Source organism: Pongo pygmaeus, chromosome 19 (assembly GCF_028885625.2).
Source record: "Pongo pygmaeus isolate AG05252 chromosome 19, NHGRI_mPonPyg2-v2.0_pri, whole genome shotgun sequence".
NCBI lineage: Eukaryota > Metazoa > Chordata > Mammalia > Primates > Hominidae > Pongo > Pongo pygmaeus.
In genome coordinates, this window is record NC_072392.2 from 77,822,948 (window position 1) to 77,850,799 (window position 27,852).

The window sequence follows — 27,852 nt, forward strand, 5'->3', positions numbered from 1 at the left end:
TAGATGGGTTGAAGAAAAGATGGGACGTGAGGGATAAAGATACTTCTTTTGAGAAGTTTTGTTGGGCAGGTAATAATTGAAGAACAGGAGGGGGACAAAAATGTGAAGATGAAATGATGTGTAAGTGAAATCTTTATGTAAACTGCAAATGCTCTGCAAGTGTTAGGCTTATTTTGTTATTTAGTATTCAAACTTCTAGGAATTTCAATGCAGCTCAGTGTGAAGAATCACTAAAAAGCGACCATTAGTCCTCAACTTGAGGGCCGTTAAGGGACAAAGCCGTCAAGCCAGTGAAGAGCCGAGAAATGAAGAGACGGTTTGAGAAGGCGTAGGCGGTGGGGGAACGGAGAGAGGAATCGCGAAACTAATATTGTCCTTCCAAGGACACCGTAGGGCGGATCTCGCAGCTACGGCCTCCTTTTAGGGGTGGAGCCGGCAGGAAATTTAAACTGAAGCCGCGGCCGAAAACGCCAAGAGATTGATACTGTAGCTGCCCCGGGATAACCGTGGCTGTGGAGTCGGGAAGAGCTCATGGAGCTCGCGAATGTAATACGGAGGTCTCTGAGGAAGGAGTGCGGAGGCCGAGAAGGAGCCGGCATTTGATGAGGAAACCGGGAAAGGGTACGGTTGCCGGGAAGGGGAGAAAGAAAGGCGGAAGGGGTCGTTAATAGCTGAGGCGAGGTGCGGGGTCGTGGAGGGGACTTAGGAATTGACCAGCGGGTAGGTGCCGAAGCTGAGGAGGGTATAGGGGCAGGGAAGGAGCCACAGGAGTTGAGGGGACCGAGGAATGAAGGTGGCAGAGGAACGTAGGGGACAACAGCCTGGAGGGATGTATGGAGATTAAGATGGACAGGAGGTGGCCAAGAGGTCACGGCCGTTGACTGAGCGGAGTCTGAAAGGAGGCGGAGGGCATGAGGGACAAGAGCTTGGCGGGAGTCGCGGGATGTAGTTGAGTCTTGCTGTTCCCAGGAGTCGCGTTTCTGTGCGGGTTTTGGGAGACGGTAGTGGGCGGGAGGCATGGAAGGTCGAAGGGTTGGTGAAGATGATTGAGCTGCTGTTATGTCCTTTCTCAGGAGACGATTGCCTCGAGCTGGAGAGTTCCATGGCTGAGAGTAGGCTCCGGGCCCCGGACCTAGGTGGGTAGCGGGTCAGAACTAGGGACATGAGGTGAAAATTGCCCCAGGGTCTCTTGGAAAAGACCGAAAAATGTTCGCCCTGTTGGAGTTTTCTGATCACTCAGTGTTTTTATGTACTTATTTATTCATTTTATTTATTTATTGAGATGGGGTCTCGCTGTGTTGGCCAAGCTGGTCTCAAACTCCTGGCCTCAAGCAGTCCTCCTGCCTAGGCCTCCCAAAATGCTGGGATTACAGGTGTGAGCCACTTCACCCGGCCCACTTAGTGGTTTTATGTGTGTGTGTATGGACGCAGCATCATAGACCGTTTTGGGATTCATGGTAAAGGTCAAGTAAGAGTCATATTATGAACAAGATTAACAGACAGATGTGGAGTCAGGATAGAGTGACTTATTAAATTTATAAATTATTACATTCATAGTTGTTTACAATAAAATCCTTAAGTTAAACACTGCTACCTAATTAGGTAAGTATTTTAGCACATGGCACTTCCTCCGTACTGCCCCTTTAGTTAATACCATCTAGTTGGCCGGGCGCGGCAGCTCACGCCTGTAATCCCAGCACTTTGGGAGGCCAAGGCGGGCAGATCACGATGTCAGGAGATTGAGACCATCCTGGCTAACACGGTGAAACCCCGTCTCTACTAAAAATACAAAAAATTAGCGGGGCGTGGTGAGGCGTGCCTGTGGTCCCAGCTACTCAGGAGGCTGAGGCAGGAAAATTGCTTGAACCCAGGAGGCGGAGGTTGCAGCGAGCCGAGATTGCGCCACTGCCCTCCAACCTGGGCAACCGAGCGAGACTCCGTCTCAAAAAAAAAAAGAAAAAAAATACCATCTACTTTTACTTCTGGATTGTTAACAGATATGCCATCGGCTTGTTGCCTTTTAAACAGTAATCCACTTCATTTACTGAGTTATTTATTCATTCTTATCTATTGTTGCTTTTTTTTTCCACTTCTGTTTCTGTGGAGAACTTCCCTCAAGAGTGTTTTCAAAAGGAGGCTTTGTGTGATAAACTAAGAATATATTTATTTCAGCCTTGTAGTAAAATTTAAGTCAAGATTTTTTTCCTTCAACACATTGAAAAATTACAGTATTTTCTCCTTGTTTTCTTCAGCATTTCTTTTTTATTCTCGTTGCTTTGTAAGTGACCTCCTTTTCTCATTAGATGTTTTAGATTATGTGAACCTATGGATTATATTGATGAAAGAAAAAAATATTTTATTTTATTTTATTTATTTTGAGATCTTGCTCTGTCACCCAGGCTGGAGTGCAGTGGAGCAGTCATGGCTTACTGCAGCTTCAGCCTCCCCAGGATCAAGTGATCTTCCCACCTCAGACTCCCAGGTAGCTGGGACTGCAGGCACTCACTACCACGCCCAAATTTTGTTGTTTGTTTTGTAGAGACGAGGTTTTGCCATGTTGCCCAGGCTGGTCTTCAACTCCTGGGCTCAAGCGATCACCCTCCTCAGCTTCCCAAAATGTTGGGATTACAGGCGTGAGCCACTGCACCCAGCCCGATATTTTAGATTATACATTTTTATATTTGTTCTTAAAATTTACTATAAGACGATTATGTGTGGATTTTAGAGGGTTTTTATTTTCGTTTTTATTCCAGGTTTTTTTTTTTGTTTTTTTTTTTTTTTTTTTGAGACGGAGTCTCACTTTGTCACCCAGGCTGGAGTGCAGTGGCACCATCTTGGCTCACTGCAGCCTCCGCCTCCAGAATTCAAGCAATTCTTCTGCCTCAGTAGAAGGGAATTACAGGAGTAATTCTGGGTAGCTGGGATTACAGGAGCACACCACCATGCCCGGCTAATTTTTGTATTTTCACTAGAGACAGGGTTTCACCATGTTGGTCAGGCTAGTCTTGAACTCCTGACCTCGTGATCCACCCACTTTGGCCTCCCAAAGTGCTGAGATTATAGGCGTGAGCCACCGCACCTGGCCTCCAGTTTGATTCTTTAGATTTTGTTTTTATTATTATTTTATTTTAGAGACAAGAACTTGCTCTGTTACCCAGGCTAGAGTACAGTGGCACAGTCATAGCTCACTGCAGCCTCAAAGCCCTGGGTGCAAGCAGTTCTCCTGCCTCAGCCTCCCAAGTAGCTTTGTCTACAGGTGCATGTCTCCACACCTGGCTTCCTGTTTGATTCTTGACATAGCTTAAAAGGCAGGCCACATGTGGTGGCTCACACCTGTAATCCCAGCACTTTGGGAGGCCAAGGCAGGCAGATCACCTGAGATCAGAAGTTCAAGACCAGCCTGGCCAATGTGGTGAAACCCTGTCTCTACTAAAAATAGAAAAAACACAGCCAGGCGCGGTAGCTCACACCTGCAATCCCAGCACTTTGGGAGGCCGAGGCAGGCGGATCACGAGGTCAGGAGATTGAGACCACGGTGAAACCCCATCTCTACTAAAAATACAAAAAATTAGCTGGGCATGGTGGCGGGCACCTGTAGTCCCAGCCACTTGGGAGGCTGAGGCAGGAGAATGGCGTGAACTCGGGAGGTGGAGCTTGCAGTGAGCAAAATTGCGCCACTGCACTCCAGCCTGGGCAACAGAGCAAGACTCCGTCTCAAAAAAAAAAAAAAAAAAAAATTAGCCGGCGTAGTGGCAAGCTCCTGTAATCCCAGCTACTTGGGAGGCTGAAGCAGGAGAATCGCTTGAACCCAGGAGGTGGAGGTTGCAGTGAGCCGAGACTGCGCCATTGCACTCCAGCCTGGGCAACAAGAATGAAACTCCGTCTCAGAAAAGAAAAAAAAAGCCAAAGTTTATCACAAAAAACAGGAGGCATGAGAGTTAATCCCCTTTCAGGCTGCCTGATTCCCACTTCCTAAAAAACAACCATTTACAGCTTTTAACTATTTCTTCTAGAAGTTACCACCTTATTTCTGTAATAATATGCTTATACTGTTTTAATTGTTTTCCATTTTGACTTATGTCTTCCTTTTTTTTTTTTTGAGACGGAGTCTCACTCTGTCATCCAGGCTAGAGTGCAGTGGCGCAATCTCGGCTCACTGTAACCTCCGCCTCCTGGGTTCAGGCGATTCTCCTGCCTCAGCCTCCCGAGTAGCTGGGACTACAGGCATGTGCCACCATGCCTGGCTAATTTTTTGTCTTTTTAGTAGAGATGGGGTTTCACTGTGTTAGCTAGGATGGTCTCGATCTCCTGGTCTCGTGATCCACCCATCTCAACCTCCCAAAGTGCTGGGATTACAGGCATGAGCCACCACACCCAGCCCAATTTTTTGTATTTGATGGTCTCAATCGCCTGACCTCATTATCTGCCCTCCTCGGCCTCCCAAAGTGCTGGGATTACAGGCATGAGCCACCACACCCGGCCTATCTTCTTTTTTTTTTTATAGAGATGGGGTCTCACTATGTTGCCCAGGCTGGTCTTGAACTCCTGGGCTCAAGTGATCTGCCCACCTTGGCCTCCCAAAGTGCTGGAATTACAGGTGTGAGCCACCATGGCCAGCCAATTTTGAATTATACCTATTGACTGTCTCCGATGGACAATGAAGATTTTTTCTGTCCTACCACTTCTCTGCACCACACACAAACACACGTGCATTTCCTACCTTTCCTCTTATCCCTCCAGTATATACGTAGTAATTTTAGTTTAGTCATTTGTATTGACATTTTTTTTTCTTTTTTGAGACGGAGTCTTGCTCTGTCACCCAGGCTGGAGTGCAGTGGCGCGATCTGGGCTCACTGCAAGCTCCGCTTCCCGGGTTCATACCATTCTCCTGCCTCAGCCTCTGGAGTCGCTGGGACTACAGGTGTCCGCCACCAGGCCCAGCTAATTTTTTGTATTTTTTTTAGTACAGGTGGGGTTTCACCATGTTAGCCAGGATGGTCTCGTGATCTGCCCGTCTCAGCCTCCCAAAGTGCTGGGATTACAGGCATGAGCCACTGCACCCAGCCCAATTTTTTGTATTTTTAGTAGAGATGGGGTTTCACCATGTTAGCCAGGATGGTCTCAATTGCCTGACCTCACGATCTGCCCTCCTCAGCCTCCCAAAGTGCTGGGATTACAGGCGTGAGCCACCACACCCAGTCTATCTTCTTTTTTTTTATAGAGATGGGGTCTCACTATATTGCCCAGGCTGGTCTTGAACTCTTGGGCTCAAGTGATCTACCCACCTTGGCCTCCCAAAGTGCTGGAATTACAGGAGTGAGCCACCATGCCCAGCCAATTTTGAATTATATCTATTGACTATCTCCTATGGACAATAAAGATTTTTTCTGTCCTACCACTTTTCTGCACCACACACAAACACACATGCATTTCTTACTTTCCCTCTTATCCCCCCAGTATATACGTAGTAATTTTGGTTTAGTCATTTGTATTGACATTTTTTTTTTCTTTTTTGAGACGGAGTCTTGCTCTGTCACCCAGGCTGGAGTGCAGTGGCGCAATCTGGGCTCACTGCAAGCTCCACCTCCCGGGTTCATGCCATTCTTCTGCCTCAGCCTCTGGAGTCGCTGGGACTACAGGTGCCCACCACCAGGCCCGGCTAATTTTTTGTATTTTTTTTAGTAGAGATGGGGTTTCACCGTGTTAGCCAGGATGGTCTCGATCTCATGACCTCGTGATCCACCTGCCTCCGCCTCCCAAAGTGCTGGGATTACAGGTGTGAGCCACCGTGCCCTGCCGACATTATTTTCATTACGTAAACGTTATTCGGCCGGGCGCAGTGGCTCACACCTGTAATCCCAGCACTTTGGGAGGCTGAGGCAGGTGGATTACCTGAGGTTAGGAGTTTGAGACCAGCCTGGCCAACATGGTGAAACCCCATCTCTACTAAAAATACAAAAATCAGTAGGATGTCATGCACGCTTGTAATCCCAGCTACTTGGGAGACTGAGGCAGGAGAATCACTTGAACCCGGGAGGCAGAGGTGCAGTGAGCCGAGATCATGCCACTGCACTCCAGCATGGGTAACAGAGAAAGATTCCGTCTCAAAAAAACAAACAGACAAAAAATTATTCACCACTGAGCTATATAATAAACTAGGAGATTTTCTTTGTTTTTTATGTATGGATCACTAATTCAGGTCCAAACTCTTCACCAGAGTATGGGCCTTCTCTCAGTACTTTCAAGCTCATCAGAGGATCTGTCAATTTGTCTTGGAGACATAGCGTTTTAGTACTCCAGTCTGGTCTGGCTATGTACTAGGCCTATTGCACTGATTTTGTCCTCCGATCTCCCCTCATTATTCTGTGGAATTCTTTTTGCCTCTTTCCTGTGTTATATCCCCTGTATTTTAAATTCTGTATTTTTTACACCATGGAATACTACTCAGCCATGAAAAGGAACAAAATAATGTATTTTGCAGCAACTTGGATGGAGCTGGAGGCCATTACTGTAAGTGAAATAACTCAGGAATGGAAAACCAAATATCCTTTAGTTTTCACTTGTAAGTGGGAGCTAAGCTGTGAGGATGCAAAGACATGCAAAGTCATATAATGGACTTTGGGGATTTGATGAGGGGGAAGGTTAGGAGAGGGGTGAGGGATAAAAGATTACATATTGGGTACAGTGTACATTGCTTGGGTGACAGGTGCACTGAAATCTCATAATTCACTGTAGAACTCATCCATGTAACCAAAAACTACCTGTACCCCAGAAGCTATTGAAATAAATAATAATTTAAAAAATGAAGTACAAGTTTGGGGAGCCCCACAGCAATATTTGGCTTTCCTGAAATTCTGTATAAATTTAGACAAGACTGTCTCAACATTTATCCATCTATATGCCAATGTGGTAACAGTCTCTGTATGTTTTTTGTATTTGTTTTTAACTTTCACTTAACAAGTAATAAGAGGTATCCTTCATTCCATTTCTACCCCTTACTAACAGTATGATCTTGGGCATACAAGATTTCTCTGTGCCTCAGTTTCCTTATCTGTAAAACAGGTATAATAATTTTATCTTCTTTATAGACCTGTTGAGAATGTATTGTGCATAGCAAGTGATATATATTTGCTATTTTTATTGCTATTATTGTCAAAAATTATTAAATTTTGATTTTTTTGTAGAAGTGGAGTCTCACTTTGTTGCCCAGGCTGGTCTTAAAGTCCTGAGCTCAAGTGATCCTCCCACCTTGATCTCCCAAAGTGCTGGGATTACAGATGTGAGCTGCCATGCCCAGCTTATTTTTTTTTTTTTTTAATGGGCAGCCCCCAAACCAGAATAGGTTCAGAGAGGCTCCCATAGGAAGGCTTTTACATTAGCTGGTCTTCGGTATTGGCTACAATGTAAATCAAATCCTGTCTTTCTCTTCAGTATTCTGAAATTCCATGACAGTGTGTCTTGATGTGGGACTTTTTTCATTTATGGAGCAGGTACCTTTCAATCTGGAACATCATTTTCTTTAGTTCTGGGAAATTTTTAGCATTATTTCTATAATATTTCTCCTATTTTCTCTTTTCTGTTTCTGGAACTTTTATTGTTTGGATATTAGATCTCATAGATTCTTCCTTTGATTTTCTTGCAGGTTTTTTTTTTTGTTTTTTGTTTTTTTTGAGACAGAATTTTGCTCTCGTTGCCCAGGCTGGAATGCAATGGTGCAATCTCAGCTCACTGCAACCTCTGACTCCCAGGTTCAAGTGATTCTCCAGTCTCAGCCTCCCAAGTAGCTGGGATTACAGGCACCCGCCACCTGGCTAATTTTTGTATTTTTAGTAGAAACGGGGTTTCACCATGTTGGCCAGGCTGGTCTCAAACTCCTGACCTCAGGTGATCCACCCATCTCGGCCTCCCAAAGTGCTGGGATTACAGGTGTGAGCCACCACACCCAGCCGATTTTCTTGTTTTTCTCTCCCATGTTGCATCTATTTGTCTTTCATTCTGTTCTCTAGAAAATTTCCACAACTTAATCTCCAATTTTAGTTGAATTTTTAATTTCTATAACATTTATAAATTTCCAAGAGCTTTTTCTATTCTGTGTATGTCTTTTCTTACAGTGTCTTGTTGTGCTTAATGGATATAATGTATTCCCTTTCCTCTCTCTGGTTGTTAATTGTACTGTTTTTGTTTCTTTTTAGTTTTCTTCTGCTTCCTACATTGTGTCTATTTCCTCTTCTTTTTTCTGTTTGTTAGCCTAATTTCTTTTTTTTTCTTTTTTTGAGGCAGAGTCTTGCTCTGTCTCCCAGGCTGGAGTGCAGTGGCGCGATCTCAGCTCGCTGCAACCTCCCCCTCCCAGGTTCAAGCAGTTCTCTTGCCTCAGCTTCCTGAGTAGCTAGGACCACAGGCGCATGCCACCACACCTGGCTAATTGTTTGTATTTTTGGTAGAGACGGGGTTTCATCATGTTGGCCAGGCTGGTCTTGAACTCCTGACCTGAGGTAATCCACCCGCCTTGGCCTCCCAAAGTGCTGGGATTACAAACGTGAGCCACCGCGCCCAGTCTAGCCTAATTTCTTGTTAGAAACTTTCTTTAAATGTCTGATGATCTTTGTTTACCTATTCATATTTAAGAATGAGGAGAAGGGGTTGTCAACTTGATAGACTTCATTGTAAGCTGGGACCTGGCAATTTTGTTGGGGAGGGACCTCAATTGTCACTACTTCGTATGTTTTTGTCTTGGGCTAGTCAGTTCCCTAGAGAAGAGTCCTCCAAACCTCTGTCTGGTAAGTATAAGCTTGTCAGCATTCTGGGAGCTCACTGGGGCGAGAGATCTGTAGGTCTTACTGTTCAGTATACAGATATTCTTTTGATCCTCTATGTTTTCACTGGGGCTTTATCTTTGCTTTCACCTGTGCCCAATGTTCCTCTAGTCTAGGGATTTTTTCAGCCCCAAGACTATTGACATTTTGAGCCAAGTAATTCTTTGTTTTCTGAGGTTGTCTTGTGCTTTGTAAGATATTAAGTGGCATCCCTGGCCTCCACCCGCTAGATGCCAGGAGCACACCCACTTCCCAGTTGTGCCAACCAAAAACATTTCCAGAGGTTGCCAAGTATCCCCTGAGGGGAAAAATCTCCCCAGTTAAGAACCACAGCTCTAGTCTTCTGCTGGGGTGGGAGAGGGTTCTGAGTGTCTATTCCTTTTAAAGGCTTTCAAATAATTGGTATTTTAGCCTACTGTTTCATTCTAGCATTCTACTCTATATGGTCCCTCTGATTGGGCCTTTCAGCTCTAATCAGCTTGCTTCTTGTTGGCTTAGGATTTAGCCTTCTCTCATCTCCTGTCTGTTTTTCACTCACCCATCTAATTTCCAGCTTCCAACATTTTGTAGCATCTCTTGCTTGTTGTCTTCTTGCCAGTATCTTTATCTATTTTTATTCTTTTTCTGTCACTTTAGTGAGATTTGGAGAGAGAACAGAAGTTCTTGTATTCATCTTCCACATTTATTCAGAAGCCTGGATCATTATTTCTTCAAATATTTTCTTCTCTCCATTGTTTTTCCCCCTTTGCAACTCTTCTGGTGTTGTTGACATTTCTATCCCTATCCTCTGCATTTCTTAAATTCTCTGATGTCCATTTATTTATCTCTTCGTGATACCTTCTGGAAGAGTTACTCAACCTAATTTACCACCTAACACTGTTATATTAGCTCATCTATTGATGTGGATAGATCTTTTCGTTTTTAATTTTAAAATAATTTCACAGTTATAAAAAAATTTCAAAAATAGTCAAAGGTTCCTACTCTTTACCCAGATTCCCCAAATATTAACATCTATGTAATAATAATACAATTAAAAAGATCCAGGCCAGGCATGGTGGCTCATGCCTGTAATCCCAGCACTTTGGGAGGCCAAGGCGGGGGAATCATTTGAAGCTAGATTTCGAGACCAGCCTGGCAAACATGGTGAAACCCTGTCTCTACTAAAAATACAAAAAAATTAGCTGGATGTAGTGGCAGTCACCTGTAATCCCAGCTACTTGGAAGGCTGAGGCAGGAGAATCCCTTGAATCCGGGAGGCAGAGGTTGGACTGAGCCGAGATCATGCCACTGCGCTCTAGCCTGGGTGCAAAGCAAGACTTGGTCTCAAAAAAAAAAAAAAAAAATCCAGGAGGCTGGGCATGTTGGCTCATGCTTGTAATCCCAGCACTTTGGGAGGCTGAGGTGAGAAGATCACTTGAGCCCAGGAGTTCAAGACCAGAATGGGCAACATAGTGAGATCTCGTCTCTACAGAAAATAAAAAAAATTTGCCAGGTATGGTGGTGCGTGACATGGTGGTACACGTGGTCCCAACTACTCAGGAGGCTCAGGGGGAGGATCCCTTGAGCCCAGGAGGTCAAGGCTGCAGTGAGCCATGATCACACCACTGCACTCTAGCCTGAGTGACAGAGTGAGATCCTGTCTCAAAAAAAAAAAAAAGAAAAATAATCCGGAAATTAATATTGATATTATTAACTAATCTATAGATCTCATTCACATTTTACCAATTATCCCCCAGTGTTCTTTTCCTGGTTTAAGATTACGTGTTGCAGCTGGGCACGATGGCTCATGCCTGTAATCCCGGCACTTTGGGAGGCCGAGGTGGGCGGATCATGAGTTCAAGAGATCAAGACCATCCTGGCCAACATGGCCGTCTCTACTAAAAATACAAAAATTAGCTGGGCGTGGTGGTACGCGCCTGTAGTCCCAGCTACTTGGGAGGCTGAGGCAGGAGAATCGCTTGAACCTGGGAGGCAGAGGTTGCAGTGAGCCGAGATTGCACCACTGCACTCCAGCCTGGGCGACAGAGCAAAACTCCATCTCAAAAAAAAAAAAAAAAAAAAAGGTTACACATTACTTTTAATTATATCTCATTAGTCTCCTCCTGAGAGGAGGTCCTCATTCTTTCTGTCTTTGATGACCTCAGTACTTTTGAAGTCACCTCTAAATTTGGGTTTGTTTGGTATGTCCACATGATTGAATTCAGCTAAAGCATTTTTGGCACAGAAGTGATGTTATCCCCTCTCCAGTATGTGGTATCAGGAGGCACATGATGAAGATAAGATAAATCTCATTAACTTCGATCCCTTGATTAAAAGTGGTGTCTGCTAGGTTTTTCCACTGTGAAGTTACTGTTTTACCTTCTGTAATTAATAACTATCTTACAGGAAAATACTTTGAGACTGTGCAAATATTGAGATTTAAATTGTTTTTCTTTTAGAGCTGGCTTTGGGTGCTGCATGCCTATAATCCCAGCTACTCAAGGCTCAGGCAGAAGAATCACTTCAACCCAGGAGACGGAGGTTGTAGTGAGCCAAGAGCGTGCCACTGCATTCCAGCCTGAGTGACAGAGTGAGACTCCATCTCAAAATAAATTAAAAAAATTTTTTTTTTTTGAGATGGAGTCTTGTTCTGTCGCCAGACTAGAGTGCAGTGGCATGATCTTGGCTCACTGAAACCTCCAACTCCCTGGCTCAAGCAATTCTCCTGCCTCGGCCTCCCAAGTAGCTGGGATTACAGGCACGTGCCACCACGCCCAGCTAATTTTTGTATTTTTAGTAGAGACAGGGTTTCACCATGTTGGCCAGGATGGTCTTGATCTCCTGACCTCATTATCCACCTGCCTTGGCCTCCCAAACTGCTGGGATTACAAGCGTGAGCTACCACGCCTGTCCTATTTTTTTTTTTTTCTTAACAGCTTTTTTGAGTTATAGTTCACACACCACACAATTCATCCATATAAAGTGTACAATTCAGTGACTTAGTATGTTCACAGAATTGGGCAACCATCACCACAATCAATTTAGAACACTTTTCTCACTCCAAAAAAGAATACCCATTAGCAGCCACTCCCAAATTTCTCCTGACTCCCCAGCCCTAGTCATCTGCTAATCTACTTTCTGTTTCTATAAATTTGCCTCTTCTGGACATTTCATATAAATAGAGTCATAAAATATGTAGTCTTTTGTGACTGATTTCTTTCACTTAGCATGATGTTTTTGCAGTTTATCCATGTGGTGCCATGTGTCAGTACATCATTCCTTTTCATTGTTGAGTAGTGTTCCATTATGTGGATATACCACATTTTGTTTATCCATTCATCAGATGGACATATGAGTTTCCACTTTTTTTTTAAGAGACACAAAATGTTATCAGTTATTAGGTTCTTAAGAAATTCAGAACACCAATTTGTGAGGATAAATTCCATTCGTCAGGGCAAACACAGATCACAAGTAGCCCTGGAGCTGAGGAAAGCTTTGATTTTTTTGTAAAACGTGTGAGTCCACAGCTTTCTGATAAGTCTTGCGCTGCTCTGTAATCTATTTCTCTTTTTCTGTGTCAAAGGTGTCACCTTCCTGGTGTTTAGGCTTCCACACCTTCTTAAAGTAAGCACCTGTAAGATGTTTTGCAATTTTTACATTGCTGCTACCAATTTTGGTTGAGGTGGCAATGACAAATTTCTGGTGTGTTCTTCGTAGAGGAACTTGATTGAGGATCAGAGGTCCAGTCCCAAGACCAGCTGCTTCAGGAAAACCACCCTCGCCTCTGTGGCGCCCAGTGAGGATGATCAGAATGGTCCTGGAGGTGATGCTGGATCACAGTTTTCTCACATGCTGTGGTTTTTTTTGCGTGGCTCAACAGCTTTAGAGGCACATCTTCAGTAGGATAATATCTAGGCATTTTGTGAAGTTTAACCACCTGGGTACCACTGTTCTTGTCAACACCAACTGGTTTTGTAACAGTTGCAAGAAACTTCTTTTTCTTTTCAACCTTGGATTTAGCAGCTGAGTACTTCTTCCTGGACATGGCCTTTCTGGAATACATAGCAGATCGGGAATATCTGCAATTCCTCTGACAAGGACAGGATTGTGGCTGCAATGGGGCTTCCCTGTCTTGGACGTTTTAGCCTTGAGGTTGCCCGTTTTCACCTTGCCACCAGCATCAGCCTTCTTGGCCTTGGGTTTCTTCTCTTTAGTATCTGGCTTCTCAGCTTTCTCACCCATCATCTTGCAAGATGGGAAAGACTCCAGCTTTTGGCTATATGATTAATATTGCTATAAGCATTCATTTACAAGTTTTCATGTGGCTGTGTTTTTATTTTTCAAGGATATACCTAGAAGTAAAATTGCTGGGTCATACGGTAAGTCTGTGTTTAACCTTTTGAGAAACTAACACATGGTTTTCCAATATGACTGCACAATTCCACATTCCCTCCAGAAGTATATGAGGGTTCCAGTTTCTCATATCCTCACGAACACTTGGTATTATCTGGCTTTTTTTTTTTTTTTTTTTAAAGACAGAATCTCTCTTGGTCTCCCAGGCTTGAATGCAGTAGTGTAATCTTAACTCTTAACTCACTGTAACCTCCACCTCCTGGGTTCAAGCAATTCTCCTGCCTCAGCCTCCCGAATAGCTGGGATTACAGGCATAAGCCACCACGCCCGGTTATTTTTTGTATTTTTAGTGGAGACGGACGGGGTTTCACCACATTGGCCAGGCTGGTCTCGAAGTCCTTATCTCAAGTGATCCACCCGCTTCAGCGTCCGAAAGTACTGGGATACAGGTGTGAAACACAGCACCTGGCCAAGATTTTAAAAATACTATGTTTTTCATGTCCATTATCTCCAGCTAATTCTTCCCCATCCCCCCCCTTTTTGACACAGAATCTCCCTCTGTCACCCAGACTGGAGTGTGGCGTGATCTCAGCTCACTGCAACGTCTGCCTCCCGGGATCATGCAATTCTTGTGCCTCAGCCACCCAAGTAGCTGGGATTACAGGTGTGCACCACCATGCCCAGCCAGTTGTTCTATTTTTAGTAGAGGCAGGGTTTCGCCATGTTGCCCAGGCTGGTCTCGAACTCCTCGCCTCAAGTAATGTGCCCACCTCGGCTTCCCAGAGTGCTGGGATTACAGGTATGAGCCACTGTGCCCGGCCTAATTCTTTTCTTTAACTGCTGTTCCTGCTTTATGTTTCCTATATCCTCCCTAGTCTTTTCGAGGATATTTATTATACCTTAATGGTTTTTCTTTTTCCTATCTGGTTCATTATTATGACAGATAGACAATCTATACCAGATAAAGTTTCTTTAGTAGTACTTGCTTTCTTCAGTTGCCTCATGTTTTCTTATACACAAATGTCCCTTTGGGACATTAGCCACTCTGATTGGTAACGTGCTCCTCGAAGGAAGATCAAAAGCTTATGCCCTATCTCATGTGTCCTCCATTGAGTTTAGGGATTGGGGGTTGCATAGAAGAGGAAACAACCCAGGCCAGGCGTGGTGGCTCGCGCCTGTAATCCCAGCACTTTGGGAGGCCGAGGCGGGCGGATCACCTGAGGTCGGGAGTTTGCGACCAGCCTGACCAACATGGAGAAACCCTGACTCTACTAAAAATACAAAATTAGCCGGGTGTGGTGGTGCATGCCTGTAATCCCCAGCTACTGGGGAGGCTGAGGCAAGTGAATCGCTTGAACCCGGAAGAAGGAGGTTGCGATAAGCTGAGATCGCACCATTGCACTCCAGCCTGGGCAACAAGAGTGAAACTCCGTTTCAAAAGGAAAAAAAAAAAAAAAAAGAAGAGGAAACAACCCCACTATAGTACAAAGCCCCTGGAATATGGGCTCATTCACTCTCCATTTGCAGCAGCATTCTGTGCTCTCCAACACACACACACACACACACACACTGTCTTGTTTTTCAAGAGCTGTCTTTTTGAGTTATAATTACCTAAGTTACCAAATGGTGAGGTTAGGAAGTAGGCCCATTTAGGAGCCAACAAATTCACTGTCCCCTTACCCTCTTATCTGTCTCGAATACACATGCATATTCACCCTAAGCTAGGTGGCAACACTGCCATGATGTTACCCTGCTTACTCTGGTTAGGGGCTGGGCACTGGCAACAGGGCAGGCAGTGACTCACCCAGCACAGCTAGAAAGCATCCTCCTGCCTGGCACCCCCGTGTGAATCTGGGCCCTCTTTTCCCTAGCTTACTATTCACCGCAGCCCCCCAATGTCTGGTTTGGGGATCTGTCTAATTCCTTTTTACTTAAATGGCTTCCCTAGATTTACATTCTAAGGAAGAAGTGAGGAAGTCAGCAAGCCTTGTTTGCTTATTATCTTGTTTGGAAGGTTCCAATTTCAGCACATCTGAGCTTCTGAGGGTAAGGGCATTGGCTTCGCAGCTGTCTGTGTGTGCCCAGGGTCTAGTCTGTGCTATTATAGCACACAAACTGAGCTGTCAGTGAGGGCCACCTGGCCTCAGGACTCTCTTTTCAAGCTTCTTACTTTGCTCCTCTTTATTGTTTTCTAGGGGCTCAGCTAGGAGTTTCCAGGTGTCTAGGAAAATGCCAGAAGAACTCACCAGGTGCTGGGAAGCATCCCTTTTCTGGAAAGTCCTTTTACTTGGATCTACCTGCTGGCAAGAATCTCCAGTTTTTGACAGGGGCCATTCAGCAACTGGGTGGGGTAGGTAACCTGCTCTTCTCCTGTGATGCCATATGCCTTTGCAGGCTGTAGAGCAGGAGTTGGATAGGAATTATATCTATGGTTTCCAGGTATTTTCTTTTTTGAGACAGTCTTGCTCTATAACCCAGGCTGGAGTGCAGTGGCGCGATCTCAGCTCACTGCAACCTCTACCTCCCTGGTTCAAGCAATTCTCCTGCCTCAACCTCCCAGGTAGCTGAGATTACAGGCATACACCACCACATCTGGCTAAATTTTTGTATTTTAGTAGAGATGAGGTTTCACCTTGTTGGCCAGAGTGGTCTTGAACTCCTGACCTCATGATCTGCCCACTTCGGCCTCCCAAAGTGCTGGGATTACAGGTGTGAGCCACCATGCCCGGCAGTTTCCAGATATTTTCAGTGTCTCACTACATTTCCGAAAGCAATTTTAAATATAAACCATTTTTTTTGGCCAGGCGCAGTGACTCACACCTGTAATCCCAGCACTTTGGGAGGCCAAGGCAGGTGGATTACTTGACGTCAGGAGTTTGGGACCACCCTGGCCTAAATGACGAAACCCTGTCTCTACTAAAAATACAAAAATTAGCCAGGCATCATAGTGGGCGCCTATAGTCCCAGCTGCTCAGGAGGCTAAGGCAGGAGGATTGTTTGAACCTGGGAGGCGGAGTTTGCAGTAAGCCGAGATTGTACCACTGCACTCCAGCCTGGGAGACAAAGCGAGACTCTGTCTCAAAAAAAAAATAATGATAAATAAATAACCTTCAAAAAACAAAGATAAATCTTTTTCCTTATTAGAAACTTAGGCTGGGCACAGTGGCTCATGACTGTACTCCCAGCACTTTGGGAGGCTGAGGAGGATGGATCACTTGAGTCCAGGAGTTCAAGATCAGCCTGGCAACATGGTGAGAGCCCGTCTCTACAAAACATACAAAAAATTAAGTGGGTGTGGTGGTGCATGACTGCAGTTGGGAGGCTGAGGTAGGAGGATCACTTGGGCCCAAAAGGCGGAGGTTACAGTGAACTGAAGTTGAGATCTTGCACCACTGCACTCCAGCCTGGGCAACAGAGTGAGACCTTGTCTCAAAAAAATGCTGGGTGCGGTGGCTCACACCTGTAATCCTAGCAATTTGGGAGGCCGAGCCAGGTGGATCACTTGAGCCCAGGAGTTTAGATCACCCTGGCCAACATGGCAAAACCCTGTCTCTTCCAAAAATACAAAAATTAGCCAGGTACAGTGGCACATGCCTGTAGTCTCGGCGACTCAGTAGGCTGAGGCATGAGACTCCCTTGAGCCCCGGGAAGCAGTCCAGCCAGGGTGACACAGCATGACCCTGTCTCAAAAAAAAGAGAAACTTTCTTTTTTTTTTTTTTTCTGAGACAGTGTCTCGCTCTGTCACCCAGGCTGGAGTGCAGCGGTGCCATCTTGGCTCACTGCAAGCTCCACCTCCCGGGTTCATGCCATTCTCCTGCCTCAGCCTCCCAAGTAGCTGGGACTACAGGCGCCTACCACCACGCCCGGCTAGTTGTTTGTGTGTTTTTAGTAGAGACTAGGTTTCACTGTGTTAGCCAGGATGGTCTTGATCTCCTGACCTCGTGACCTGTCTGCCTCGGCCTCCCAAAGTGCTGGGATTATAGGTGTGAGCCACCGCGCCCGGTCAAAAAAAAAAAGGAAACTTAATGGCCGGTTGTGGTGGCTCACACCTGTGATCTCAACACTTTGGGAGGCTGAGGTGGGAGGATTGCTGGAGTCCAGGAGTTTGAGACCAGCCTGGGCAACATAGTGAGACCTCATCTCTACGAAAAATAAAATTATAGCTGCCAGGCATGGTGGCTTACTCCTGTAATCCCAGCAATTTGGAAGGCCCAGGTGGGCAGATCACCTAAGTCAGGAGTTTGAGACCAGCCTGACCAACATGGAGAAACCCTGTCTCTACTAAAAATACAGAATTAGCCGGGTGTGGTGGCACATGCCTGTAATCCCAACTACGCAGGAGGCTGAGGCAGGAGAATCGCTTGAACTCAGGTGGCGGAGGTTGCGGTGAGCTGAGATCACGCCATTGCACTCCAGCCTGGGCAACAAGAGCAAGACTCCGTCTCAAAAAAAAAAAAAAAAAAATTAGCTGGGGGCAGTGGCACGTGCCTATAGTCCAGCTACTCAGGATGCTAAGGTGGGAGGATTATCTGAGCTCAGGAGTTTGAGGCTGCAGTGAGCTATGATTGCACCACTACACTCCAGCCTGGATGACAGAGCAAGACCCTGTCTCAAAAATAATGTTAAAATAAATAAATAAATAAACGTATTATCTGTTCATTCTAGAAATTTTAGAGAACATGGAACTACTCCAGGTGACAACCAGCATTTTTAAGTATTTTTCTTTCCTCCTTCCTCTCAAAATGGCTTAATTTAGATATAATTCACATGTCATAAAATTCATCCATTTAAAGTACACAGCTCAGTGGTTTTTACTATATTCACAGAAATATGTAAGTTGTATGATCGCATAGTCAATTGTAGAACATTTTCATCACCCCAAAAAGGAAACCCTGTACCCACTATCAGTCACTCCCTATATGCTTGGGCAACTCCCTATATCCTTGATACTCCTAGCCCTTGATAATGCCCATCTACCTTCTGCCTCCATCCTGCCTTTGTTTTTTGTGCCTTTTTTTTTTTTTTTTTTTTTTTGAGAGGGGGCCACACTTAGTCACACAGGCTAGAATGGGGGGCGTGGTCATGGCTCACTACAGCCTCAAGCTCCTCAGACTCAGGTGATCCTCCCGCCTCAGTCTCCCTGTAGCTGGGACTACAGGTGCTCACCACCATGCCCTGCTCATTTTTGTATTTTTTGTAGAGGCAGAGTGTCACCATGTTGCCCCAGACTGGTCACAACCTCCCTGGTTCAAGTAATCCTCCCACCTCAGCCTCCCAAAGTACTGGGATTACAGGCCTGAGCCACTGCTACTGGCCCTTTTTCTTTCTTTTTTTTGAGATGGAGTCTTGCTCTTGTTGCCCAGGCTGGAGTACAATGGCGCGATCTCAGCTCACTGCAACCTCCACCACCCAGGTTCAAGCGATTCTCCTGCCTCAGCCTCCCAAGTGGCTGCAATTACAGGCATGCACCTCCATGCCTGGCTAATTTTGTATTTTTAGTAGAGATGGGGTTTCTCCATGTTGGTTAGGCTGGTCTCGAACTTCTGACCTCAGGTGATCCCCCCCACCTCAGCCTCCCGAAGTGCTGGGATTACAGGTGTGAGCCATCGCACCTGGCCCTTTTTTATTTATTTATTTATTTTTTGCCTTACCCAGTTGCCTGCAAGAGGGAGCTGAGGGCAGGGCTGGGAAGGGCAGGGCAATGCTTATTTTTTTCTAGTTATGATCATGAGTACTTTTTTTTTAATTTTAGAGACAGGGTCTTGCTATGTTGGCCAGGTTGGTCTTTTACTCTTGGCATCAAGCAATCCCCCCACCTCAGCCTCCCAAAATGTTAGGATTACAAGCGTGAGCCACAGCACCCAGCTGGCATTAGTACATTTTTATTATCAATTTTTTACCCATAACCTTAAAGCATTAGCACTTTTCTATCATTATTGCCTTTCATATGCATCATTTGCAGTGGGAATGTAATATTCTTTTGAGTGGATTATTAATTTACTTAACTGTTGCTCTGTGGACATTTAGACTTAATAATTTTCAGCATTTAGAAATAACACAGGTGAACAACTTTGAGTAAAAAGCATTTGCTGTTTTTGATTCCATTAAAATATTTTTAGGGGCTGGGCATGGTGGCTCACGCTTGTAATCCCAGCACTTTGGGAGGCCAAGGCAGGCGGATCACTTGAGGCCAAGAGTTCGAGACCAGCCTGGCCAACATGGTGAAACACCGTCTCTACTGAAAATACAAAAATTAGCCACGTGTGGTGGTATGTGCCTGTAATCCCAGCTACTCGGGAGGCTGAGGCAGGAGAATTGCTTGAAACCGGGAGGTGGAGGTTGCAGTCAGCCGAGATCGTGCCTCTGCACTCCAGCCTGGGCAACAAAGCAAAACTCCGTCTCAAAAAAAAAAAAAAAAAAAACCATATATATATTTAGGCTGGGCTTAGTGGCTCACGCCTGTGATCTCACTTTGGGAGGCTGAGGTGGGCAGATCACCTGAGGTCAGGAGTTCTAGACCAGCCTGTCCAACATGATGAATCCTTGTCTCTACTAAAAATATAAAAAATTAGCAGGGCATGGTAGCACCCACTTGCAGTCCCAGCTACTCGGGAGGCTGAGGCATAACAATCGCTTGGACCCGGGAGGCAGAGGTTCTAGTGAGCCAAAATTGTGCCATTGCACTCCAGCCTGGGCAACAGAGCAAGACTCTGTCTCAAAAAGAAAAAAAAAAGAAAACAGCATGATAGTGCTTGACCCAAAAGAAACTAATAACTGGGGAAGCTGGATGAATAGGACTTGGAATGGAGAGGCTCGCTGCTGTCAAACCCAGAAACTCAGGACTGCAGAAACTCAGTGGTGAGGATGGATAGAATGAAGATTGTATAACCAAACTGGCCCATAATTACATTTTGAACTTTTAGTCCTTTCTGTCATTTAGCCTTTGCTATATAAAACACCAACCCTACTTGGGCTTAAAGCAAGTATTTATTTATTTATTTTTTAATTTATCTATTTATTTATTTATTTTTAGACAAAGTCTCACTCTTGATGCCCAGGCTGGAGTGCAATGGTGCGATCTTGGCTTACTGCAACCTCCGACTCCCAGGTGCAAGCAGTTCTCCTTCCTCAGCCTCCAGAGTAGTTGGGTTTACAGGCGCCTGCCACCATGCCCGGCTAATTTTTTTTTTTTTTTTTTTTTTTTTTGTACTTTTAGTAAAGACGAAGTTTCTTTCTTCTTTTTTTTTTTTTTTGAGACGGAGTCTCACTCTTTCACCCAGGCCGGACTGCAGTGGTGCTATCTCGGCTCACTGCAAGCTCCGCCTCCCGGGTTCACGCCATTCTCCTGCCTCAGCCTCCCGAGTAGCTGGGACTACAGGCGCCTGCCACCACGCCCGGCTAATTTTTTTTTTTTGTATTTTTAGTAGAGACGGGGTTTCACCGTTTTAGCCAGGATGGTCTCAATCTCCTGACCTCATGATCCGCCGCCCGCCTTGGCCTCCCAAAGTGCTGGGATTACAAGCATGAGCCACCGCGCCCGGCCAAGATGAAGTTTCATCATGTTGGCCAGGCTGATCTTGAACTCCTGACCTCAGATGATCCACCCGCCTTGACCTCCCAAAGTGCTGGGATTACAGGCGTGAGCCACCGCGCCTGGCCAAAACAACAATTTATTATTTCTCATTATGCTATGGGTTGGCTGGGCGGTTTATCTGGTGGTTTCAACAGGGCTCACTCCTGAGGCTGCATTCAGCTGGAGGGTCACCTGGGCTGGAAAGACCAAGACGGCCTCACTCACACATCTGGCACTCTGTGTCAGTTATCATATCTATGTGCAATAAGCTAGACTAGCTGATTTAACATGGGGGTCTCAAGGCAGCCTTCCCAGAAAGTGAGGCAGGAAGCCAAGGCCTCTGAGGCCTAGGCTCTAGAACTCACACATCATAATTTCCACATGTTCTATTGGTCCAATTGGGTCAGATTGAAGGGCATAAAAAAGGTCCCACCTCCTAATGGCAGGAACAGCAAAGTCATATTGCAAAGGAGTAGGTATACTGGGATGGGAGGAGGAACGTATGGTCATTAACAATCTCCTATATTTATATAGGATAATCATTGATTGCCCTACTCCTACCCTCTAGCATTTCTTTTGCTGTATTAAAAAAGGTAGATGCAGCCAGGCACGGTGGCTCACACCTGTAATCCCAGCACTTTGGGAGGCCAAGGCGGGCAAATCACAAGGTCAAGAGATCGAGACCATCCTGGCCAACATGGTGAAACCCCATCTCTACTAAAATTACAAAAATTAGCTGGGCGTGGTGGTATGCGCCTGTAGTCCCAGCTATTTGGGAGGCTGAGGTAGGAGAACCACTTGAACCTGGGAGGCGGAGGTTGCAGTGAGCTGAGATCGCATGACTGTACTCCAGCCGGTGACGAGAAAAAGGTAGATGCGATCAGACATGGTGGCTCACACCTGTAATCCCAACACTTTGGGAGGCCGAGGTGGGCAGATCACTTGAGGTCAGGAGTTCCATACCAGCCTGGCCAACATGGTGAAACCCCATCTCTTCAAAAAATACAAAAATTAGCCGGTGTGGTGGTACACACCTGTTGTCCCAGCTACTTGGGAGGCTAAGGCAAGAGAATTGCTTGAACCCAGGAGGTGGAGATTAGAGTGAGCCAAGATCACACCACTGCACTACAGCCTGGGAGACAAAGTGAGACCTTGTCTCAAAAAAAGAAAAGAAAAAAAAAAAAGGTAAATGTAATCCTTCAATTCATAACTAAATATTTTTTTAATAGTGGTAAAGTGTATATAAGCCATTTTAGCCTTTTTTTTTTTTTTTTTTTTTTTTTAGAGACAGGATTTCACTCCCCCAAGCTGGAGTGTAGTGGTGCAGTCATAGCTCACTGCATCACTGAACTACTGGGCTCAAGTGATGCTCCTGCCTCAGCCTCCCAAGTAGCTAGGACTATAGATGCACGTAACAACACCCAGCTAATTTAAAAAAAAAAAAATTCTAGAGACAGGATCTTGCTATGTTGCCCAGGCAGGTCTTGAACTCCTGATGTCAAGTGATCCTCCCACAGCCTCCTACAGTGCTAGGATTACAGGCATGAGCCACCACACCTGGTCCCCAGTGTGTCTTACACAGAAAAATCATGGCTTACACAAGCTAGTCTTAATCCCGTCCAGCTCTTTCAATGTGTTCTTGCTGCATGCAAACTCAAACTGCTTATAGAACTCAAAGCCTGCAACCTTCTGCCACTGGGTCAGGGCAGCAGTCCTGGAGACAAAACCTGCCACATATATATATATATATATATATATATATATATATATACACACATACATACACACACACACACACACACACACACACACATACACATATGCACATACATACATATATATATACACATACACACACACACATACATATGTATATACACACATATATATATATAAACCCCATTAGATTTCAGGATGATGTCTTCTTAGGAACTTGGTACGGAACTGCATTTAGTCTATTTAAAGACATTGATTCTGGAACTCGTGGCAGCCAAGATTTCCTTCTCCAGCCTCTTTATATTGACAATTCGCATTTGCTTTTTGGTTTTCAGCCACCTCTGTGATCTGGTTTCAGGTAATTGAGGGTTTTCTGAGCAAAGAAGTAAGTTACATCGTGTCCAGCCGCAGAGAAGTAAAGGCAGAGAGCAGTGGGACAAGACACAGAGGCTGCCCTAGCCCCAGTGAGGTCAGAGTGGAAACATCGGCCATGGTTGATCCAAAAGGCAGCCACCCCAGGCCTTCACAGAAACCCATTGACTCGGTAAGAACCTCATGTAGGAAAGGTATACTGTGTAAACAAAGGAAGTAGGCTTTGGTGAGCCTTTTAAGGCAGTCTCTGGTTTTAATTTCATCTGTATTAATTTAATCTCTCATTTGAATTCAGGGACTGAGAATATTTTATCATAGCTCTGGATCTAAACACCTCAGCAACATACTATCCCCCATGCTACCCTTTTATGCCGTATGTCAGTTTTTATGGGACTTGAAAGTCAGAGGTTTAGAAACCAGAGGAGAGTCTTCATAAACCAGAGAAGACGTGTTGGGATTGGTCTGGGCTTGGGCAGGAGTACCCTGAGTAGGCAGCCATTCCCTTCTTCCGTGCTTGCATGTATAAAGGGCCAGGAGTTTGGACAATACACGTGTTATGTCTTTGATTTAAAATGGAATATGGCTTTTCCCCTCTAGGCTTACATTCTTATTTTGTCTAACTTATATTAATATTAAAATGTCCATGAACATACACTGTTGGCATTGTGATGACAGATGGGACTTCCTACGAGCAAAAATTTCTAAAGTGAAACATTTGCTTTCATTATCTCCTGGAGGATGCAGAGACTCTTAAAGAGGGTCTCAGGACATTTGTAACAATTGGATCTCAGTGAATTCAGAGTGCCCTTCTCTCCACCAGGTTCAGGCTGCCACCTCAGGGTGACCTAAACTTCCTGCGGCTTTACCTTTACCTCCTAAACGTTTTCTAGGCTCTCATTTCTACCAATCCTCAGTTGTCACTGCTCCCAGCTTTCCGAGGGACATAACCCCAAGACATAACCCCTCACTAGCTCCTGTGTAAACATCTTTCAGTGCACAGGTGGCCTAACAGCAGACCTCACTGCTCTTCTGTCCCCGTCAGGTGCCTCTAAGCAGAGGGAAGGAGCTGCTGCAGAAGGCCATCAGAAACCAGGTGAGCTGGGGCAAGATGGCACAGAGCGGGTGGTCTCCAGCACAGGGAGGGATTTCACCCTTCTTCCCAGGTTCTTCTGAAGCACCCACACAAAATGCACACTCTGCGATGTGTAGTATTGTCATTATTTCCTTCTTCTACATCAGGTAGTGGAGGCTCAGACAAGTTATTTAGCCATTCACCTAGAGATTAAGTGTTGAAGCCAGAGCCACCTCCAACTCTGGAGCCTACCAAGAGAACCGTGGGGATGTGGGATGTGGCGGGACAGGACTGCTGGGTACAGAAGCCAGACTTCTTTTACAAATAACTCTAGGCCGGGTGTGGTGGCTCATGCCCATAATCCCAGCACTTTGGGAGGCTGAGGGTGGTGGATCACTTGAGGCCAGGAGTTCGAGACCAGCCTGGCCAACATGGCGAAACCCCATCTCTACCGAAAAATTAGCAGGGTGTGGTGGCATGCACCTGTAGTCCCCGCTACTCAGCTGGCTGAAGCAGGAGAATCACTTGAACCTGAGAGGTGGAGGTTGCAGTGAGCCGATATTGTGCCAGTGCACTCCAGCCTGAGCGATAGAGCCAGACTCTGTCTCAAAAATAAAACAAAACAAAACAAACAAAAAAAAACCAAGTAACTCTTTATTCCTTGTGTGAAAATCCAGGGCTGTTAAAGTTTAGTGGCAGGAGGAGGAGTTAAGGTGATCTTGTGAGAAAAGTCGTGCTAGTGACATCAGGAGGGGTACAGGAGGGGAAGTGGTGCTGCTGGACTGAGCCAGTGGAGGGGGAAGATCTGCAGCTAGCATAGTTTCATGCTCAGTGAGGACGATGGTCACCGTGTTCGTTGTGTACTTACTGTGCTGAGAGCTTTCCTCGCAGAGGCCCTCCCAACGAACAGCTCTCTCAGAAGCATCTGTTCCTTCCTGGTCACGAGGTGGCCAGAGCACAGTGTATAGGCAGACCAGTGGTCCTCCCTCCCAATGTGGCCATGTGGAGGACAGGATGTCTTCCTGGGGGTTGGGATGGACTCTCTGGGCACTGTACTCTCTCTCCTGCCTGCCTCCCCGCAGTCCCTCCCATGGATGACTCAGGCCTCCCAGAAGCAATTTCTATCTGTCCCTTTCACGTTCAGGCCTTGGGGAGTCTCTGCTCCTACCTGACTCTGTGTTGTAATTTCAGGGGAGCATCAGTGGAGGAGGCAGTGGGGGCAGCAGCAGCCTCCTGACCAATGCCCGCTCTTGGGGAGTGAGGATTCTGCACGTGGATGGTACCCTTTCTGTGCTGGGCTCCTGTGGAGGGAGAATTGGTGACTTTGACCAGGAGTGTCAGCTTTTAGAAGGATCATGGTCATGTGAGCTTCTGGTCACCGGAAGCCAGAAGTACTCAGCTGCCATGTTGATCCACAAAGGTGGGAGGATGTGGGGAAGGGGGAAAGTGGTGAGGACGCAGAGTGCAGGCTGTGGCCTCGGCATCCCGTAGGAGGTCCCTAGAACATGCCATTTCATGTCACCTGCTACAGCTCTCCCCCAGCTAGTATGATGATCCTGTTTTACAAATGCAGAAATGATCTTAATATTCATGACCACTGGCCAGGCGTGGTGACTCACACCTGTAATCCCAGCACTTTGGGAGGCCAAGGCGGGTGGATCACGAGGTCAAGAGTTCGAGACCAGCCTGACCAACATAGTGAAACCCCGTCTCTACTAAAAATACAAAAATTAGCTGAGCCTGGTGGTGTGTGCCTGTAATCCCAGCTACTCAGGAGGCTGAGGAAGGAGAATCACTTGAACCCAGGAGGCGGAGGTTGCAGTCAGCCAAGATCATGCTACTGCACTCCAGCCTGGGTGACAGAGCCGAGACTCCGTCTCAAAAAAAAAAAAATTTGGCCCGGTGCGGTGGCTCACGCTTGTAATCCCAGCACTTTCGGAGGCCGAGGCAGGCAGATCACGAGGTCAGGATATCGAGACCCATCTTGGCTAACACAGTGAAACCCCGCCTCTACTAAAAATACAAAAAATTAGCCGGGCATGGTGGCGGGTGCCTGTAGTCCCAGCTACTTGGGAGGCTGAGGCAGGAGAATGGCGTGAACCCGGGAGGCGGAGCTTGCAGTGAGCCGAGATTGTGCCACTGCACTCCAGCCTGGGTGACAGAGCGAGACTCCTTCTCAAAAAAAAAAAAAAATTCATGGCCACCTAACAGGTATTGACCCTGTGCTACGAATTACCTCATTTAATCCTCACTACGGTCCTGTCCCCATTATACAGATGAGGAAATTGAGCCTCAAAGGGATTAGGCAAATTGTCCATGGTCTCACCAGAGTGTGTAGTGTGGCCCACCACTCTCAGTTTTACTCAGCTGTAAATTTTGTGCTCCTTCTTTTCTCACACTGTAAACAACCTGTTTGCAGCCTGTTTACACTAAAATAGTTGTCTTGAACCAGCTGGCAGTGAGTAGTCTCATACCCAGCTCCATTCTTGAGTCTGGAGTTTTCTCTGATCCATTTTAGGGGATTGGTCCAGATGGGACAGCCCATAGGTGCTGACTGGGGTGCTGCCCCACCCCTTGGTACCAAGATCTTCCAGGGGAGTCTAGAGGCTGTACAGGAGAAGTTCCTGGTCTGGGATGTGGATGGCTTCATCTCACTGAAAAATCAGCCATTTCTGACTTGATCTCCTTCCCTGCCTTTCTCTGTTAGAGAAGTGCTAGCATGTTTAGCCCTTGCTGGTCTTTCACCTGAGGGTACAGCTGAGTAGTTCACACAGCATGGCCTCCCTCACAGCCGCAGCTCTTCAGTGGTGCCTTAAAGTCCTTAGCAAGCCATGAGGCACCTTCTGTTCAAAGATGAGTTGTATTCAATGCTGCAAAAGAGCATGACACACTCTCAGGTGCTGTTCCAGGGACAGAGGACCCAGTCCTTAACCTCCACTGTCAGGAGATGCAGTGGGGATGTGTAGCCAGAAGGTGGCAGGCAAGGCTGGAGTGATTCAGTGGGCTGGCCGAGCGAGTTTAGTCCTGCAGCCCAGGAAGGGGCTGTGCTAGGTAAGTGAAGACTGGAAGCCTTTGGCACAAACCCTCTGTCTTCTCCACAGAAATGATGATGCACGTGCAACAGCTGTCTCTTCCCTCTTTATGTGTGAAAAAACAAGAGCCAAAGAAGCCAGAGGTAGGTCATCCTGCTGAACTGAAGGACAAATGGATGGTTTTCAGTGAAATCAGTGACAACTTAGGTAAATCCATGGCCCGCCCAAACCATCTCTTCCTGGCCATTCTGAAAGATGGAAGAGGAATGCAGCCTCTTACTTACGTCAGTCCTAGCGCCCATAGCTTTGCAACACCCTTTCTTCTCTCTTCTCTGTGGCACTTGCAGTCCTCCCATGGCACACACCCTGCTGAGACATCCCTATGGCCTGGACCGCCTGGGCCATGGGCTGCCTACAGTAGTTCTGGACCAGATAAAGTTCATAAATGCCCATGGCACTGACCAGGCTGCTATTCTGGAACATCCTTTGTACAGCCTCTAGACTGGGAATGAGTCTGCATACTGCAGGGGTGAGAAGGAGTGATTGAAATAGCTGCCATCTTCTAAATCCTTGTTTGTTTTCCATTCTTTGCTGGCGTTAGAACTGTGTGTACCACATCAAGAGAGCCCAACCTGGTTTAAAGCCACAGTATCTTCACCCAAGCCTCAATTTGAGGAAGGATTAAATCTACAGATCTATCCACAGCCTGGCATCCAGGCACAAGACGAACAGTAATAGCTATTAGTTAACAGTGCTAATTAGCTAACAGAACTAGCAAGCCACATCCAAAGTGGATGGAGCGGCTGGGCATGGTGGCTCACGCCTGTAATCCCAGCACTTTGGGAGGCCGAGGCTGGCAGATCACTTGAGGTCAGGAGTTCAAGACCAGCGGGACCAACGTGGTGAAACCCCGACTCTGCTAAAAATACAAAAATTAGCCG

At 46.1% G+C, this 27,852-nt stretch overlaps 1 protein-coding gene and 1 pseudogene across 15 annotated transcripts in view; one reads left to right on the top strand and one right to left on the bottom strand.

Annotated features, from left to right (window-relative positions):
- The window catches only part of DBF4B (DBF4B-CDC7 kinase regulatory subunit), a 61,759-nt gene that overhangs the window by 18,025 nt on the left and 15,882 nt on the right, over positions 1 to 27,852 (top strand). For 3 of the 15 annotated variants that reach the window (XM_063656762.1, XM_063656746.1, XM_063656754.1), the window contains exons 1-7: positions 388 to 621; positions 1,074 to 1,136; positions 15,341 to 15,495; positions 22,794 to 22,979; positions 23,850 to 23,900; positions 25,071 to 25,299; positions 26,981 to 27,054. In XM_063656762.1, the coding sequence (XP_063512832.1) occupies positions 603 to 621; positions 1,074 to 1,136; positions 15,341 to 15,495; positions 22,794 to 22,979; positions 23,850 to 23,900; positions 25,071 to 25,299; positions 26,981 to 27,054 (777 nt within the window). In that variant the 5' untranslated portion in view covers positions 388 to 602. Of the gene's footprint in view, positions 1 to 387; positions 622 to 1,073; positions 1,137 to 12,509; positions 13,172 to 13,816; positions 13,945 to 13,999; positions 15,192 to 15,340; positions 15,496 to 22,770; positions 22,980 to 23,849; positions 23,901 to 25,070; positions 25,300 to 26,980; positions 27,055 to 27,852 lie in introns of those variants that run through there. The other 12 variants (XM_063656745.1, XM_063656757.1, XM_063656747.1 and 9 more) reach the window with 9 other exon arrangements.
- On the bottom strand, positions 12,207 to 13,037 carry LOC129016921 (large ribosomal subunit protein eL6-like; annotated as a pseudogene).